Genomic DNA, 15,587 nt, shown 5'->3' with positions numbered 1-15,587 from the left:
GTATCTTTCATCGTCTCAGACATCTATCATTGCTGCGTGTTTGAGCCCTTCTATACCCCTGCTCATATACTCTTTACCTTGGCCTCTTGCAGCGACGGATAGCTGCAACCACACATCACCATGACGGTCAAATCATATCGCATTCGTATCTCCATAGACAGAGGTGGTACTTTCACCGATGTTCACGCCGCCATTCCTGGCAGAGAAGACATTATTCTCAAGCTTCTCTCAGTCGACCCTGCCAATTACCAAGATGCCCCCACAGAGGGCATCAGGAGAATTCTCGAGCTGGTGACGGGGGAGACATTACCCAGAGGACAACTACTTGACCTTTTCCACGTTGAATCGATCCGCATGGGTACCACAGTAGCCACAAATGCCCTTCTTGAGCGGAAAGGCGAGCGTGTGGCTCTGATCACCACCAAGGGGTTTCGCGACTTGCTGGCAATCGGAAACCAGTCACGGCCGAACATCTTCGACCTTTCAGTCACTCGGCCAGAGGTCCTCTTCGATGAGGTTGTCGAAGTCGACGAACGTATCACAATGGAAGACTACACCGAGGACCCTGCCTCGGTCAAAACCTCCCTGTCATCCGATGACACTGAGCTGGTGACAGCCATCACTGGCGAGACCATCCGCGTCCTCAAAAGACCAGACTTGGCCGCCATCAAGGCCCAGCTGGAGCAAGTCCGAGACCAAGGCTTCCGGTCTATCGCCATCGTTTTCATTCACTCCTACGCTTATCCAGACCACGAGCTCATGGTCGGAAGGGTAGCGTCGGAAATGGGTTTCTCAGTGACCCTGTCCTCAGAGGTTCAGCCAATGATCAACGTGGTGCCCCGTGGAACGTCGGCGGTGGCCGACGCCTACCTTACTCCTGTAATTCGGCAATACATCGACTCGATCTCGGCCAACTTTAAGGGCGGTTTCGGGGCGGCTGCGACTCGCATCGAGTTCATGCAATCAGACGGTGGTCTCGTAGACTACCGTAAGTTCAGTGGTCTCAAGGCCATCCTTTCAGGCCCAGCCGGTGGTGTTGTTGGCTACGCGCAGACATCCTGGGACGAAGAGGAACGCAAGCCTGTCATAGGATTTGATATGGGTGGCACCTCTACAGACGTCTCTCGTTACGCCGGCGTGTACGACCACGTCTTTGAAACCACAACCGCTGGCATCGCCATCCAGTCACCACAACTCGATATTCATACTGTCGCTGCCGGAGGTGGTTCCATTCTGACCTGGAAGAACGGTCTGTTCAACGTCGGTCCCGAGTCTGCCTCTGCCCACCCCGGACCGGCATGCTATCGCAAGGGCGGACCGCTGACAGTGACGGACGCGAACCTGTTCCTTGGAAGACTTCTTCCAGAGTACTTTCCCAAGGTCTTCGGTCCCAAGGAGAACGAGCCTCTGAACCGAGAAGTCACCGCTGCTAAGTTCTTGGAGCTGACGAGCGAAATCAACAAAGACCGACAGGTTTCCGGCCTTTCGCTCTTGTCTCCCGAGGAAGTCGCTTTGGGCTTCTTGAAGGTCGCTGATGAGGGAATGGCCAGTCCAATCCGTGCTTTGACCGAGGCTCGTGGGTACGAGGCCGGTACTCATCACTTGGCTTGCTTCGGCGGTGCCGGTGGCCAGCACGCCTGCTCTGTCGCCACTGTTCTGGGAATCTCCCGCGTCATCGTCCACAAGTACTCCTCTATCCTCTCTGCTTACGGAATGTCGCTGGCGGATGTTGTTCATGAGATCCAGAAGCCTTCTGCTATCACTTACTCCGAGGAGACTAAGAGCAGCATTCAGGAACAACTCGAAGAATTGTCTTCTCAGGCCACCCTGGAGCTGATGAAGCAAGGCTTCACCGAGGACCTGATAACGCACGACACCTACCTCAACATGAGATATGCTGGATCAAGCAGCTCTCTGATGATTCTGAAGGGAGCGGACTGGGACTTCAAGACTGAGTTCGAGGACGCTCACCGCCGGGGATTCGGATTCCACTTCCCCGAGAAGGCCATCATTGTGGACGATATCCGAGTTCGAGCTACTGGCGCAGCTCGTGCCAAGGTGGAGAAGAGTCCCTTTGCTCAGATGAAAGGCGTCGAAGGTTCCTCTGTACCCGCTCCCCAATCCAGTGGTACCAACCGTGTTTACTTCGAAGGACACGGCCACCTCGACACCGCCGTCTACCAACTTCAAACCATCCCAGTCGGCGCCCGCATCGCCGGCCCGGCCTTGATTATCGACAAGACCCAAACTATCCTTGTTGCGCCTACGACTACTGCTACTATTCTCGAGAGCTACGTTGTAATCGACCGTGCGCTAGAGGAGAGAGTTGCCAAGAAGAACGGTGAACAAGAAGAATTCAGCCCTGTCCAGCTGACCGTTTTCGGCCACCGCTTTATGTCAATCGCCGAGCAGATGGGACGGACCCTGCAGAAGACCGCCGTCTCCACCAACATCAAAGAACGACTCGACTTTTCATGTGCAATCTTCAGCCCCGACGGTGGCCTTGTCGCCAACGCTCCCCACGTTCCCGTGCATCTTGGGTCCATGCAGTTCGCCGTGCGCTATCAGCACAACCTGTGGAACGGCAAGCTTCGAGATGGCGATGTTCTTGTGTCTAACCACCCCTCCTGCGGTGGCACCCACCTGCCTGACATCACCGTCATCACCCCTGTCTTCGAAGGGGAGGAAATTGCGTTCTATGTCGCCTCGAGAGGACATCATGCGGACATTGGTGGCATCCTGCCCGGCTCCATGCCGCCTACATCATACGCTCTTTGGCAAGAGGGTGCGGCTATCGAGTCGACGAAATTGGTTAGTGAGGGTCGTTTCGACGAGGATGAAGTCCGCCGTCTGCTCCTCGAGGTTCCTGCCCAGTACGATGGCTGCTCTGGCACCCGGAGACTACAAGACAATCTTTCCGACCTCAAGGCACAGATTGCCGCCAACGCCAAGGGCATCTCCCTGATCAAGGCCCTCATCACGGAAAACGGTCTCGCCACCGTGCACCGATACATGTACGCAATCCAGCACACTGCTGAACATGCAGTGCGCGAGTTGATGCAGTCAACCCTCGCCAAATTTGGCTCAGAGCCCCTTGTCGCCGTCGATTATATGGACGACGGTACTCCGATCTCACTCAAAATCACAATCTCAGCCGACGGCTCTGCAACCTTCGATTTCACCGGCACCGGCCCGCAAGTCCTGGGCAACACTAACGCCCCCATTGCCATCACGCACTCTGCCATCATCTACTGCCTGCGTGGGCTCATCTCGTCACAGATCCCCCTGAACCAGGGATGTCTGGCGCCAATCGACATTGTCATCCCTGAAGGCAGCATTCTGAACCCGGGGGCCGGCCTTGCTGTGGTCGGCGGCAACGTCCTCACCTCGCAGCGTATCACTGATGTAGTCCTGAAGGCTTTTGGCGCATCTGCAGCCAGTCAGGGTTGCTGTAACAACCTGACCTTCGGCACCGGTGGCAAGGACCCGGTAACAGGCGAGCACAAGGACGGCTTCGGATACTACGAGACCATTGCGGGCGGCGCCGGTGCGGGGCCCACTTGGATCGGCCAGAGCGGTGTTCATACCCACATGACCAACACCCGCATCACCGATCCCGAGGTCTTTGAGAAGAGGTACCCCTGCATCCTGAGACGCTTCCAGCTCCGGGAGAACTCCGGTGGCAAGGGCCGCAACAAGGGCGGCGACGGCACAATCAGAGAGATCGAGTTCCGCGTGCCAGTCCAGTGCTCGATTCTGAGCGAGCGGAGAAGTCGTCGGCCGTATGGTATGGAGGGCGGTGGCGATGGAGAGGCTGGTGTGAACTTGGTCATTACCAAGGACGATTTTACCGGCAAGGACAGAGTTGTGAACCTGGGTGCGAAGGCAACAACGAAGCTCCGTGCCGGTGAGAGGGTGATCATTCAGTCACCCGGTGGTGGTGCCTGGGGAGCGCCTGTGGAAGCCAACTAATTAATCTAAAGTTAAATGTTTATAGAGGCGTCTTAAGGAGTTCATAGCATATAACACTGCTTTTTAAACATTCATCATTGCTGAGGACCCAATAGTCAGCACTGGAAATGTCAGCTTGCCTAGCCTTTAAATAGGGCAATATCTCGGTCAGCCCTCCAGCCCTCGCTCGAATCATATAATATGCCGCTAAATGCATTTTTGAGTCAGCCAACTTGCCTATGAAAGCTCGCGATACCGTTGATGCCGCTGTCCTTTGACGTTTCAATCGCACGAAGATTGCCGTCCCAGCTAGTTTCCTTCCGCGGACGGCGGATGCCTTTTCCTAGAGGCTCGCCATGGGCATCTTTTCCTGGGTGACATATGTCTTACGAAATTAGTTAAGCAGTATCCCAGATATCGCTCCAGTTTTATCTTTGCGGAGCGATCATGCCCGCTGTCTAGACGTCTAGGCTGTCCGCATCCGGCGACAAGCACACTCATTTCTGTCTCCACAGCAGAAGGGGGCGAAACTTAGTTCAGTTCTGGACCGTTACACGAGCAGGCAAATTCTCACATGCAAGGTACCTTCTGGGTACGGTCCTGTCTCCAGTCTTTGTTAGAAATGGGAAGTTTGTGATATTCTGGTGAAAATTGACAAGTGCAACGTTCTGGTTGTAATAATCCACATTTTCCTTTCTCTGCGGATGTGCAAAACTTTCCAGAAGCTATGCAATGTAGCTACATTTGATTCAAGGTACTATCGCGATGTTTCAATAAAAATATACCGTTTATTATATCGTTACGTCGTAGAATCCCACGCCTCGCCACATCTGCCTCCTGCGGCACTATTACACAATCTTCGTTGCTTCCGCAACACATACGGTTTTCCCCTTCATGTAGGCTCCAAATATCTCGGGTTCTTTTGGCACTTCCGCGCCGCTTGTTGTTCTCCCTTGCATATATGATCCGAATGTCTCTGGTTCCATCAACCCTACCGTATCCGAAGGCTGATTGTAAGAGAATGAGTTACCGGGCGTCTCGTGGCAGTCGTCGTCATCGCAGCGTGTCTCGACCGTTTCTGTCGTCACGGTCACCTTGACCTCGTGCGTCACAAAGATCTGGCCCATTCCCTTTTGCAGCATGGGCCAGAAAACGGGCAGAGAAGCGCAGATAGCGGCGACTTCGATTTCGAGGATTGCGAGGGCCATCGGCACCGGTGCGTACCATGTTACGTCGAGAGTCGGGTATGTTCCGGCTCGAGAGCCAATCAATGAGACAAGTCGCCAGGTGGAGAGCATCAAGACACTGTACCGCCATGTTAGCATTTGCGCAATCCGTGACTGCAGAGAGTTGTAAGTCAACATACACGCTTCCCAGAATGAACAGACCCAACACGCCCTTGCGAGACTTCCGATTGGCTTTGTTGTTGAAGTATAATGGTAGTGGGATGGCGAAGATGACAAAATCGAGAATCATGTTGCTCGTAGCGTGGCTCTCGTACGTTCGGATCAGCACTTCGGCCGTTTGAGTCCCATATGCCCAGCGTCCTCGGTCCGGTATGGTCCAATCCCAATAGGCTGCAACGGGTATGCATGGAACCCAAGCGAGAAACGTATAGGCGATACCCCACATCACATTAACGACCAAGAGAATATGGGTGAGGGTGCGGGACTTGGAGCCTTTTTCAAAAATGCGGAGGTACTGGAGGAGAATGGCCATCTTGATAAAGCAGGTTGATACGGGTAATGTTCCGTTGCAGATGTAGAATATCTGTGCTATTCGTTAGATGGCCTGATGTCCAATATAGCGAGGCAGAATGCATACCTTCAAATACGTGACTAATTGGGCAGGGGTAAGGTAAAGCATATGATGACCCAGTCCATGATCCATTACTAAAGCAAGTTAGTGTCCTGCCCCTGGAAGATATTTGGACTTTTGCAACATACAAATGCAAGTTCCAATGGTCCCAATTGAGATTGAAATCTTTATCAAACCGTGTCAGGCAACAGAAGGACCGATGTGGGCGGATCCATGCTAATCCAGGACGCAGCTTACTATTACCAGCACCAGGCAAAAGTCATCCCAACCTGTCGCACGAATGATGAATATACGACACCATATCCGTAACATGGCACATAATATTGCTAGTACCTACGTTTGGCTGTCAGAGGTCTACCTGGATCTGGGGATAAGTATAACTAGGACTTACCAAAAATGATAACACAACGCCAAGCATCACCGGCTTGTGATTCAGCGCGGGCTTGGGATCATTGAGATTGTTATAAATCCCTATCAGCTCGGTGAAGGATGTCATATTTTCTGGGTTCCAGTCAAGACAGAGTCGCAACAAGAGTTTCTGATGCCACTCTCATATCAAGTTCTTCCCGTCACGTGAGAAGACGGGGATGATTGTTGATGGAGTGTCTAGTTGGAAGGGTGTTGGGCAAGCAAGAAGCTAAGGCTATGAGAAGTAACGAGTATGTGTGGGAGGTCCTCGACCTTATGGGATCATAAAAGTGGAAGAATCCGATGTGGCTATGTAGATCAGCCCAACTAAAAGAGTGCATTCGGTAGCCGACACCAAAGGCGCATTGTCGCCTAGGAACGGTGTTTCGGCTGGCAGGCTGACAAAATCCGTCCGGCAAAGCTTGTAGCTTTTTCTCTCCACCACAAATTGATTACTCTGATGGGCGTTCCACTCAATTGCATAGATCTCACACTGGACCCTAAGAACAAGAACGGGGCCCCCTTGGCAGAACATTTGTTGTCTGCAGATTCGTTGTGTGGCTTGCCCCGAGGCTTTGGTCCGTTGCGCAGGGAAAGAGGGCCATTTAGACGCATGCGGAGATGGATGTGGCGGCTGGATAAGTGGCAGAGCTGGGTTGGGATAAGGGCATGTCTTGCTCCTCCAGAGCATCCATAGGTCCATCTCCTTCCAGTTAAACCCAAACCGTAATTCTCCATCGCTCAAAGATGCAAGACAAGGTTTCTTGTTCTCGCAAAGCAGTTAACAAATTCTGGAAGCTTGAGGGTCAATGCTTAAACTGTCGGTTTCTTGACGTTTGCGGCTGTCCTCCTGCAGCGAGGATTTCCTGCTGATTGTGGCTGGAAAGGGAATGGCTTCGCCGGCGCGTCGACGTATGCGATGATCCATGCTACCTTTATGCGCACCTTGAGTATCATTGTTATTCATCGCTTCAGGACAAGCCGAGTTTTCCTTTTTGTTCTGTAATTCAAACCCTGTCCCTGTGGCCAGCCCTATTTCACGTCCCGCTCTTGTACGAACTTACATGTCCTTTGGGTGTGCCCATTGAGGAATGTAGCGCCAACTGCGGCGGGAACTTTTCCGACATCCCGAAGGCCCTCTGTAGACCGCCGAACCTCCGTTCGGCCTAGTCGCCCTTTTGTCAATATCGAACTATCACAGGATTTCTGATGGAAGGTTGAGTGAGTTCAAAGATCGAGTTCAACGCCCAACCTACCTAGTTATCTCTTGCTATGCCAAGGCGGTCCGTGCAAGCATCCAGCCATCTGGAATGACTTTAACTACGCCACGTTTCTCATTCGGAACGCCAGGCATTCCTTGCGTACGGAATCGACCCCCATTAGATATCACATCCTGTGCCACTCAGCGAGCAAGACGTTTCGCATGGCCTCGAATCAATTCTTCGAGGTAACTCAGATGTTGCGGTGGCCATCACGTAAGTACCTTTGCCCCGTCTTTAGATGTTAACATCACATTCTTATTTTTTTAATATTATCGTGGGCTCATAATACACTGTTTATCCATGTTATTCCTCTCTCCGCGCCAAACTCTCGATCAAACAGATACCCGTATGCATCGTCCTTTGGGCCTTACGTCCGCCCATAACGATACATGTTGCCACGTCCAAACCGGGTAACCCGCGGATAAACACATGCTCAATCATTTCAACACCATGATACTCCTTAGCTGGACGCTGCAAGCTCTTCCTCGATCTTGTTCAGCTCGCTCATCAAGCTGTGCACAGTCTTCTTCTGGTCCTCGCTGGCCGGGAGATACGGGCTCCGCGGCTCAAAAAGCCTCTCCTGGCCCTGCAGACCGGCACGCGGCGCCGTGAACACTGACGCGGCGTACTTGATGGTCGCAATGCCCGCCTTGGTGGCCTGCTCCGCAATCGCTGCCTTCTTGTGCAGCTCCAACGCCTCTTGGTACTTACCCTCGGCGTGCAGCGTGTAAATCTTGGTCGTCACGCGGGGGAAGACGTTGGCAAAGGCAGCGATGCATCCCGCGCTGCCAGACGTAAGGCCGCCCAGCAGGAAGTCGGACTGGCCACCGTAGGTGGCGAACTTCTCGGCGGGCAGTTCGGCGGACAGGCGCACAATCTTTGCAACGGCGCCGCAGGTGAGCTTAACGCCGACGATGCTCTCGTGCTTCTTGGCCAGCTTGGCAATGGTGCCGCTGTCGAGGTCGATGCCGTTGCAGACGATGGGGAAGTTGTAGATGACAATTGGCAGCGGGGTCTTCTCGGCCACCTCGTCGAAGAAACGATCGATGACGGCGGGAGTGGTCTGCTTGCCGAAGTAGGCGGGCGGCAGGACGAGCGCCGAGTCAGCGCCGGCCTCAGCGGCGTCCGAGAGGAGCTCGAGGACCTGCTTGGTTGAGTGCATGCCGCAGCCGGCCATGATGGGGAAGTCGGGGCCGGTTGCCTTGCGAGCGGTGGCAATCAGGGCTTTGCGCTCCTCGCGGGTCAGGAGAAACTGCTCAGCATTGGTGCCGAGGATGACGAGGCCTGCAAGGCCCGTCTTGGAGAGATAGGAGTAGTATTTCGCTTGCGCATCCAGGTCCAGCTCGTCAGTCTCGGGGTTGAATAGCGTTACCGCGGGGGCCCAGATGCCATTTGGGGGGACCTTAAACGTGCGAGACATCGTCGATGATGGTTTACTGAAATTGAGCTGAGGCTGGTTCGAGTTGAAGACGGGTTTAGCACGATGTACAGTGTAATTTGATAACTTTGATTGCAGCGCAGTGAGTCAAGGTATCGAGACTTTATTGCCAATGTGTCGGGTACGTAGACCGAGGTTGGCCCTCAAGTATCGGGATCGTATCCGTTGGATGAGAAGAGTCATATAACACGGGTTACCATCGGATATCCGCACCGGATCATGATCCGATTCCCCCGCCTCGCAAGGCCGAGACCGGCCGAGCATGGACAGGGGTATTTCCGGCGCGCGACCGATGCCCTTTTCCACAGAAACTATTAATGGCGTAACACCTATAAGTCGCGCATACGGCGGGCGCTGCCAATCGAACTTCGTCGCCAAGACAAGTAACGGAAATATTTCCAGCAATCACAAAATGGCTTTATGGCGCAGCGGACAAAGGCCGAGTGGCGTGATGCTCCAACTAAAGAACATACAAAAACTTTGCACTCCAATTCACCAGCAAAAGGGAAGGCCCTGGCCAGGGATCGAACCTGGGACCTCTTCCAAGCTATTGAAGCTCAACAACCCTAAGGAAGAATCATACCGCTAGACCACCAGGGCTGGTGATGTTTAGAACCCGTGATGGCTCCGTTGAGTTGCGGGGCTTCGTTGGTCCTGCCATGAACCAGGGCGGAGCTCGGGCAATTTGAAGTGGGATGAACTAATACACAGTATCTTTCTCATTTACAGAGCATTTGTTCGCGGCGCTGGTTCTATATAACCCCGTTATGCATACCTCTGGTGATGTGTTGCCTACAAATTTGACCAGATGATGATCTCAGTGTAACAGAAAGCAGATAACGCAACCCCCATGTGGTCAAGGCCGTTACTACCCGAGGAGTCTTGGTAAGCGCAATGCAATAGGTTACTTCAATCCCAATGTAATCAACAGATATCGATATCTAGGCTACGTCACAACGGAACACTGGCTGCAGATAAAAAGTTCGTCACTAGCAGCGATATGAACTAGCGATTGAATTAGTTATTACAAAAGCTCCAGTTGCAGTTTAGCCTGGAGAGGAGCTTTGGCGAGCTGAATGTCTCCTAGCTAGCAAGGCAGCTCTTGGTAATTGCCAAACTCCCATGACGGTCTTGTAAGCTTTGAAATCTGAAAGCATACTAGCTTGCCAACCGCTCAAACTCAAATCTGAAGCACTCGAGGTTGGTATCATTTTCTTTTCGGTTGGCTTTAGCTTCCAGAAGGCACTGGCTTGATGGGGTTTCACTACAAAGGCAGAGGCGACAGGATCAAAGAAACTACGTTGTGCATACGCCATTGAAGAGAATAATTTCTTTTGATAAACTCAAATAAAAGTATTTCGACATTGATTCAAAATCAAATTTTGATTGTAGTCTAAAGCCACCCGTGTGTGTTACTGTACAGTTCCATCGCCACCCCTCACAGCAAATTGGGCAAAGCTTGGGACAAGTAATGGAATTGGGGAAGCTTACACGCAGTTATCTTCGAGGTGCAATGTCAAGACCGAAGTACTCGTTGATTACAAGTCTCAGTCAATCTTTATGCATCATTTTCATGCCGGCGGGCCTCGCTCCAATTATAAAAAGAGGTTCGCTATCGGTCAGACATATGACGACTCGTGTTGTACAAGAAATGAAGTGCTATTGCAGATAAAAACAAATCAGAGCTAGAAAGACACGCATTGCTTTCTGGCACAAATTACTACACACAGCAATATGCGCAATGTTGTCTCGTAAAATTAACCGGTCTGACATAACTGCAAAGAGCTGCCAGGACCATGAATTAGATGTTATAATATGTACGCTCGTCAGTTGTTGCTAGTCGTCCCATCATCAATCATCCTTCAGCCAGTTTAAATCCATTCGAAAATAACGCTGTCCCACAAGAAACCCCTCCACTGAGTGTATCTTGTGACTGTGAATCCGACAGTGTTTTGTCCTGCCTTGAGGACGTCGGTGTCAACCTTGTATTGGAGGAATCGCCATTCACCGCTAGTCTTGCCAGAGCGGTACAGCGCGGGATCGCTCGTCAAACTATCCTTGCTCAGCGAGCCGTAGACGTGTCCGTTGACGTCGATGTCCAAAGCTCCACTCTGCGAGTACCCAGCCAGCGACACACTCAAGAGAGCAGTCCTGTTGGCAGCAACATCGCTGGCGGGGAGGTCGAACTCTACGGTCCACTTTCCAATGGCGGACTGAGCAAAGTACCAGTCCGAGTTCTGGGACTTGCCAACGGTGAAGGTCAAGTTGGCGGGGCTCTGGGCTGCCACACCGTGCAGGTACGGCACACCGCCGTTCTTGAAGCCGTTGGCCTTCTTGTCAAACTCGCCGACCTGGAAGATGCGCTTGGCATCCTTGGAAACGCCCCACGAGAGCTGACCGAGGTTCAAAGTCTTGTCTTTGGTGATGGTCACGGGTGCGGTGAAGTTGGTGTACACATCAGCGAGCTTTCCGCCATTGGACCAGGCGTAGACGGCGTAAGAGCCGCTGCGCACATTGTCGAAGGAGAAGCGGCCCTTGTCGTTGGTGTACGTAGTGTAGTAGTAGTCTTTGCCTTGGATAGACGGGCGAATGGTGGTATCGGCGTCGCCGAGGAAAACAGCAGCGCCGGAGGCAGGACGACCGTCAGACAGCGTAAGAGTTCCCTGCACTCCACCTCGAGAGTGGTAGGCAGAGTCCTTGAACCAATTGTAAGGAACGTGCTTGACTTCTTCCTTGTACTTTTGCGCGGCATCAGCGGCATCGCCGTTGTTCTAGCATCAACGTAAGCATGGTGCGAATCAGCAGTCATGGGAAGGTTCAGTCCTTACCAAGTACCACAGCCAAGGTCCCCAGACCTTGCCCGCCGGCTGAGCGACCTTCTGGCCGACCCGGAAGTGGGAAGTGTCCTGAACTACGTTGAGCTGGACAGCATCTCCAGTCTTAGACTCTCGGTGGATCTATGACAATGTCAGCAGATTATCGTAAGATTGCAGGAGTGTCACTATGCTCACCGTCAGAGTCTGGCTCAAGTGGTCGCTGTTGTAGTACTCGGTAGTGGGATGGATGTACCAGGACCCAGCCTTCGGACCGTAAACACCGTAGAAGTCACGGTCTCTGACGGCGTTCGACCAGTCGTATTTGGTGATGAAGGACCCGTCGGCCAACTGCCAGGTTTCATCCTGGACATTGGTCGCGGTGGCGTACAGCGAGAAGTCGGGCAGGGGCTCGTCCTTCAGATGCGTGCGGCCATTGGGGAAGATTTCAGGCGCGAGTCTCCACAATGTCCGGAGAATGCTGATGTCGGGGAGAGCCCGGTTGACAAAGTACTGGTACGCACCGGTCAAATCATCGAAGATGACCCAGTGGAAATCGCCGGCAGCGGCAGAGAAGCTAACGTCGATGTAGTTCGTACCGCGAGATACGATGGTGGCATTGGTGAACTTGAGATTGTTCTCCCCGTCTGCAATATGTCAGTCATTAAGTTGAGTTGTGATGCGATGGTTGTCTTACCATAGCCGACGTAATGGCCGGCCGCCGAACCCACAAGATCGGCGCCCGGGACACCCTCCCAAAAAAGCTTGGTTGCATACAGTGAGCCCTGGGTCAGGTTCCAGTGGTCATTTCCAATGACCCAAGTCGAACCATCGATTTGCTCCAGAAAGGGCCCGCTGGCGCTGACCAGCGTGGTGGCGAAGGCCAATGGAGAAAGCTTGGAAATACGCATGGTCTCGAGAGCAGAGGAAGTTTTTGTATGGCGTCTTCGGGGGGCCCTCTGAGTCGACGCTATCTGCGAGATGAGACTGGTGACTGACCTACAGACTGGCAATGCCGTCTTGAATGTCTACACCCTGATTCTTATACGGCTCTCTCAAAACTCTAATCAAAAGCCGTCAATTGAAGCTTTCTCTTCTCGGCAGGAGCCGAAAGCGTCACTCAGGAGTCGTATTGCCAATGGGGCCCTCAGTGGAGAGATTTATTGATAGACGCATCGAAACCTGACAATTCGTGATAAGTTTCTCGCACAGTATGCTCGCACACTGAACCACACAGGCACAGTGTTTCCATTCCCTTGGGAATTTCTGCTTCTCGAAACGAGGTGTGTTCTCCGTTATGCCCATGTCTAGTTCCTGGCCAAAATTCATGGCGCCATCTGCGCCATATCTGTGGTTGGTGGCGCTTATAGCCAACGTTGCATCGAACGCCATTGATGCACATCTTGCACCATCGAAGTTTCCACTATTCCGGCAGTGGTGCCGAAAACCGCTCTGCACCAGCCACATGATAAGTGTCTGATGCTCGCTCATTGAGCTGATAATTTTGATGATACCGAGTATCAATCATTTTTATCACGTGCCATTTGTTTGTTTATTGATCGTGGTTCTCTACCACTTTTGAAGCTGAACTAGGCGTAGGGTGCCGACCCACTTCTCAGAAGCGACTCGATAAGGTGCAAAATGTAGGGTTGACTGAGTAAAAGATATTCAATGGGTGAAAGCAGCCTTCTCTTTCAATACCCCACGTTCCCGGACACATGGATTCTATATAATGCATTCCTAGAATTTTTCAAAGGTTTAGTGGAATCCTGAGATGAAATGACATACCACCTTCAAAATCCAAAGCGCTCACGCCCATGCTGTATTGTCATTGGCAAGTCTTGCAACTCGAAACGCCAATTCACGAATGATGAGCAAGTTTACTTGTCTCTCTAATTGGCATGAGTACTGCGGATATGTTCAGTTTTACTCTTTTATTCGTGAATCCCACCATGGGTTATCAGTGACCAGAGGGATGTCGGCCGAGTGGCGAAAGCAATGCCGCTGTGGCTTGCGCTCCCGAATCGAAGTCTGGCTCCAAACTCACATAACCAACTTATTCGTCGACATCCGGTGCAAGCTTGTCTACGTATAATTATGAACAGTTCCCTCCAGTATCGGGAGAGAAAATGAAGTTTCAATTTTTGGTGTAGCGGTTCAATCATCAGTAGCGAGAGCGGTTCCCGCTTGAAATCGAGTACGCACAATTGAACCATTAAACCGGCAAGCCATTTTAGTATGCCATAAAACAAACTAACCAGCTTTTGGTGACAAATCTTTGGCCGTACCTTTTCTTGCTGACTTTGTCAAAATAACCAACCCAATTGCTGTCTCGGACTGCCCAAAGGCGCTCAACAATTGGAAGTGAATCAGAATAGAATTTTGGTCTGACTCGTCAAGCTGTGTGCTGCAAAAGTACCTTTGAATTTTTATTTATTTTTGCAAGTAGGTCGGTGGGTACACCGCGAATTCCAAGGCGACAAGATGAAGCTTCATCTATTAAGATAACTCGTGGACCTTCAATCCTTCCGACTTGATTGACAGCGCCTTTGATATGTCCTTAGATTCCGTTGAAATTGGGTTCAATATGAATAAATGGTGTTGCTACAGAATCGTATGGTTGTGTCGTCAGAGCCCACTGAAACCGTTGGACACGGCCTGAAATTACCGCTGTCTTCTCCGTAAAATGACGATCGGCCATGTGGCATGCACCTGCGGATGCCGAAATTCTGCCCGCTGTCGACAGCAAAGGTTCGGGCCCGGACTTAAACTGCTGCTGAATTTATCAGCAAGCCATCTTTCAAAAGTCTTGGCGGCCGTCGAATTGACTTTGAACACGCAGCAAACTCAGGACGCCATATTCCAGCTTGGAAGAGTCCGCATTAAAGTTCACGACGTGACCCAGGAGGGTGGGGACAATCGATTGGCAGAGAATTTTGGTGTGAAGCTCCGGCCAGTACGAAGTACAGCTAGTCACCATAGCCTCGACCAAATGCCCGACTCGGATACTGTGTAGTAATCCGAAATAATTTTAAATATAAGAACAAGCAGCAGTTTCAAATACATGTGTATCACGCGCTTTACAGAGTACCACACAGTTATTCCTGCGAGATCCACAAAAGTCGGGCTCTAAACGCCTCGGTAGCCTCCGAAGTTCAATCGATAATATCATGCCGTGTTGTTGAGTCTCAGATTTCTTGGCGCTCTCGCAAATATCTCTAGGAAACTTTAGTAAATAAACCTCAACGACTAACCAAGTTAATGATTTTTGCAAATCATCCGATGGCATCATCTTTTCCCTCTGGGGTGAGCTTGTATATATACTGTCAAGACCGCTGTCTAACGTATGAATACACATTTTAATAAATTACTGGGCATGGTGACGGAAATCTAAATCTCTTGACTTCCATATTTTCTGAACACATCTGGCCTATCACTAAATCCCCAGGATAATATAGTGCCATTGTAAAGTCGAAAATTCGGACTCGTCGGGCTAGGGATTGCGGTAATGAAGCGTCTCTGCAGAGGTTTGCTCCCTTAATTTGTGCTGCGCGACGCGCGTCGTCTCTGCAACAAATTGCATGCTGTGGGACAAAACCTCCTGGTGTACAATAAACAAAGTTGCGCCCAACAATGGAGTTTAAATCAAGTCAACGTTGCAGTGCACATGATCTTTAATCAAGCAGTATTGCTCAAATGATCCGACAGCCCGCAGCGCGGGTCTCACCATTAACGTACAACACAACACAGCCTCCCATTGCTACAGCTCAGGTCAGGGGACCATCGTTTCGGACCCGCAGCCAAACCCAGGAATTTTGGTGTAGGCCTGAAAGAAGCGAGCCAACGACGTGCGTTCGGGTTCTGTGTCGGCCGCCCCAACGGCAGTACGAATGTCGG

General features: G+C 51.6%; 4 protein-coding genes across 4 annotated transcripts; 1 reads left to right on the top strand and 3 right to left on the bottom strand.

The window, feature by feature from the left end:
- Positions 1–120: 120 nt before the first annotated feature.
- Positions 121–3,972, top strand: EsH8_X_000423 (uncharacterized protein; the record flags this gene model as incomplete). The annotated part of the gene is made up of 1 exon (XM_083274511.1): positions 121–3,972. One exon carries the CDS (start codon positions 121–123, stop codon positions 3,970–3,972), a length of 3,852 nt encoding a protein of 1,283 aa, XP_083119903.1.
- Positions 3,973–4,294: 322 nt separating this feature from the next.
- EsH8_X_000422 (uncharacterized protein) lies at positions 4,295–5,817 on the bottom strand (the record flags this gene model as incomplete). The annotated part of the gene is made up of 4 exons (XM_083274510.1): positions 4,295–4,336; positions 4,833–5,256; positions 5,318–5,721; positions 5,776–5,817. 4 exons carry the CDS (start codon positions 5,815–5,817, stop codon positions 4,295–4,297), a joined length of 912 nt encoding a protein of 303 aa, XP_083119902.1.
- A 2,082-nt stretch (positions 5,818–7,899) lies between these two features.
- EsH8_X_000421 (dihydrodipicolinate synthase family protein) lies at positions 7,900–8,859 on the bottom strand (the record flags this gene model as incomplete). Its single annotated transcript, XM_083274509.1, has 1 exon — positions 7,900–8,859. One exon carries the CDS (start codon positions 8,857–8,859, stop codon positions 7,900–7,902), a length of 960 nt encoding a protein of 319 aa, XP_083119901.1.
- A 1,889-nt stretch (positions 8,860–10,748) lies between these two features.
- On the bottom strand, positions 10,749–12,601 carry EsH8_X_000420 (uncharacterized protein; the record flags this gene model as incomplete). The annotated part of the gene is made up of 4 exons (XM_083274508.1): positions 10,749–11,648; positions 11,706–11,834; positions 11,889–12,337; positions 12,388–12,601. The coding sequence occupies 4 exons, from the start codon at positions 12,599–12,601 to the stop codon at positions 10,749–10,751; spliced, it is 1,692 nt and encodes a 563-aa protein (XP_083119900.1).
- Positions 12,602–15,587: the final 2,986 nt, after the last annotated feature.

This window comes from Colletotrichum jinshuiense, chromosome 10, assembly GCF_051148585.1.
Source record: "Colletotrichum jinshuiense chromosome 10, complete sequence".
Lineage (NCBI taxonomy): Eukaryota > Fungi > Ascomycota > Sordariomycetes > Glomerellales > Glomerellaceae > Colletotrichum > Colletotrichum jinshuiense.
Note: the sequence above shows the minus strand (reverse complement) of the source record. Positions and strands in the feature narration are given on the sequence as shown.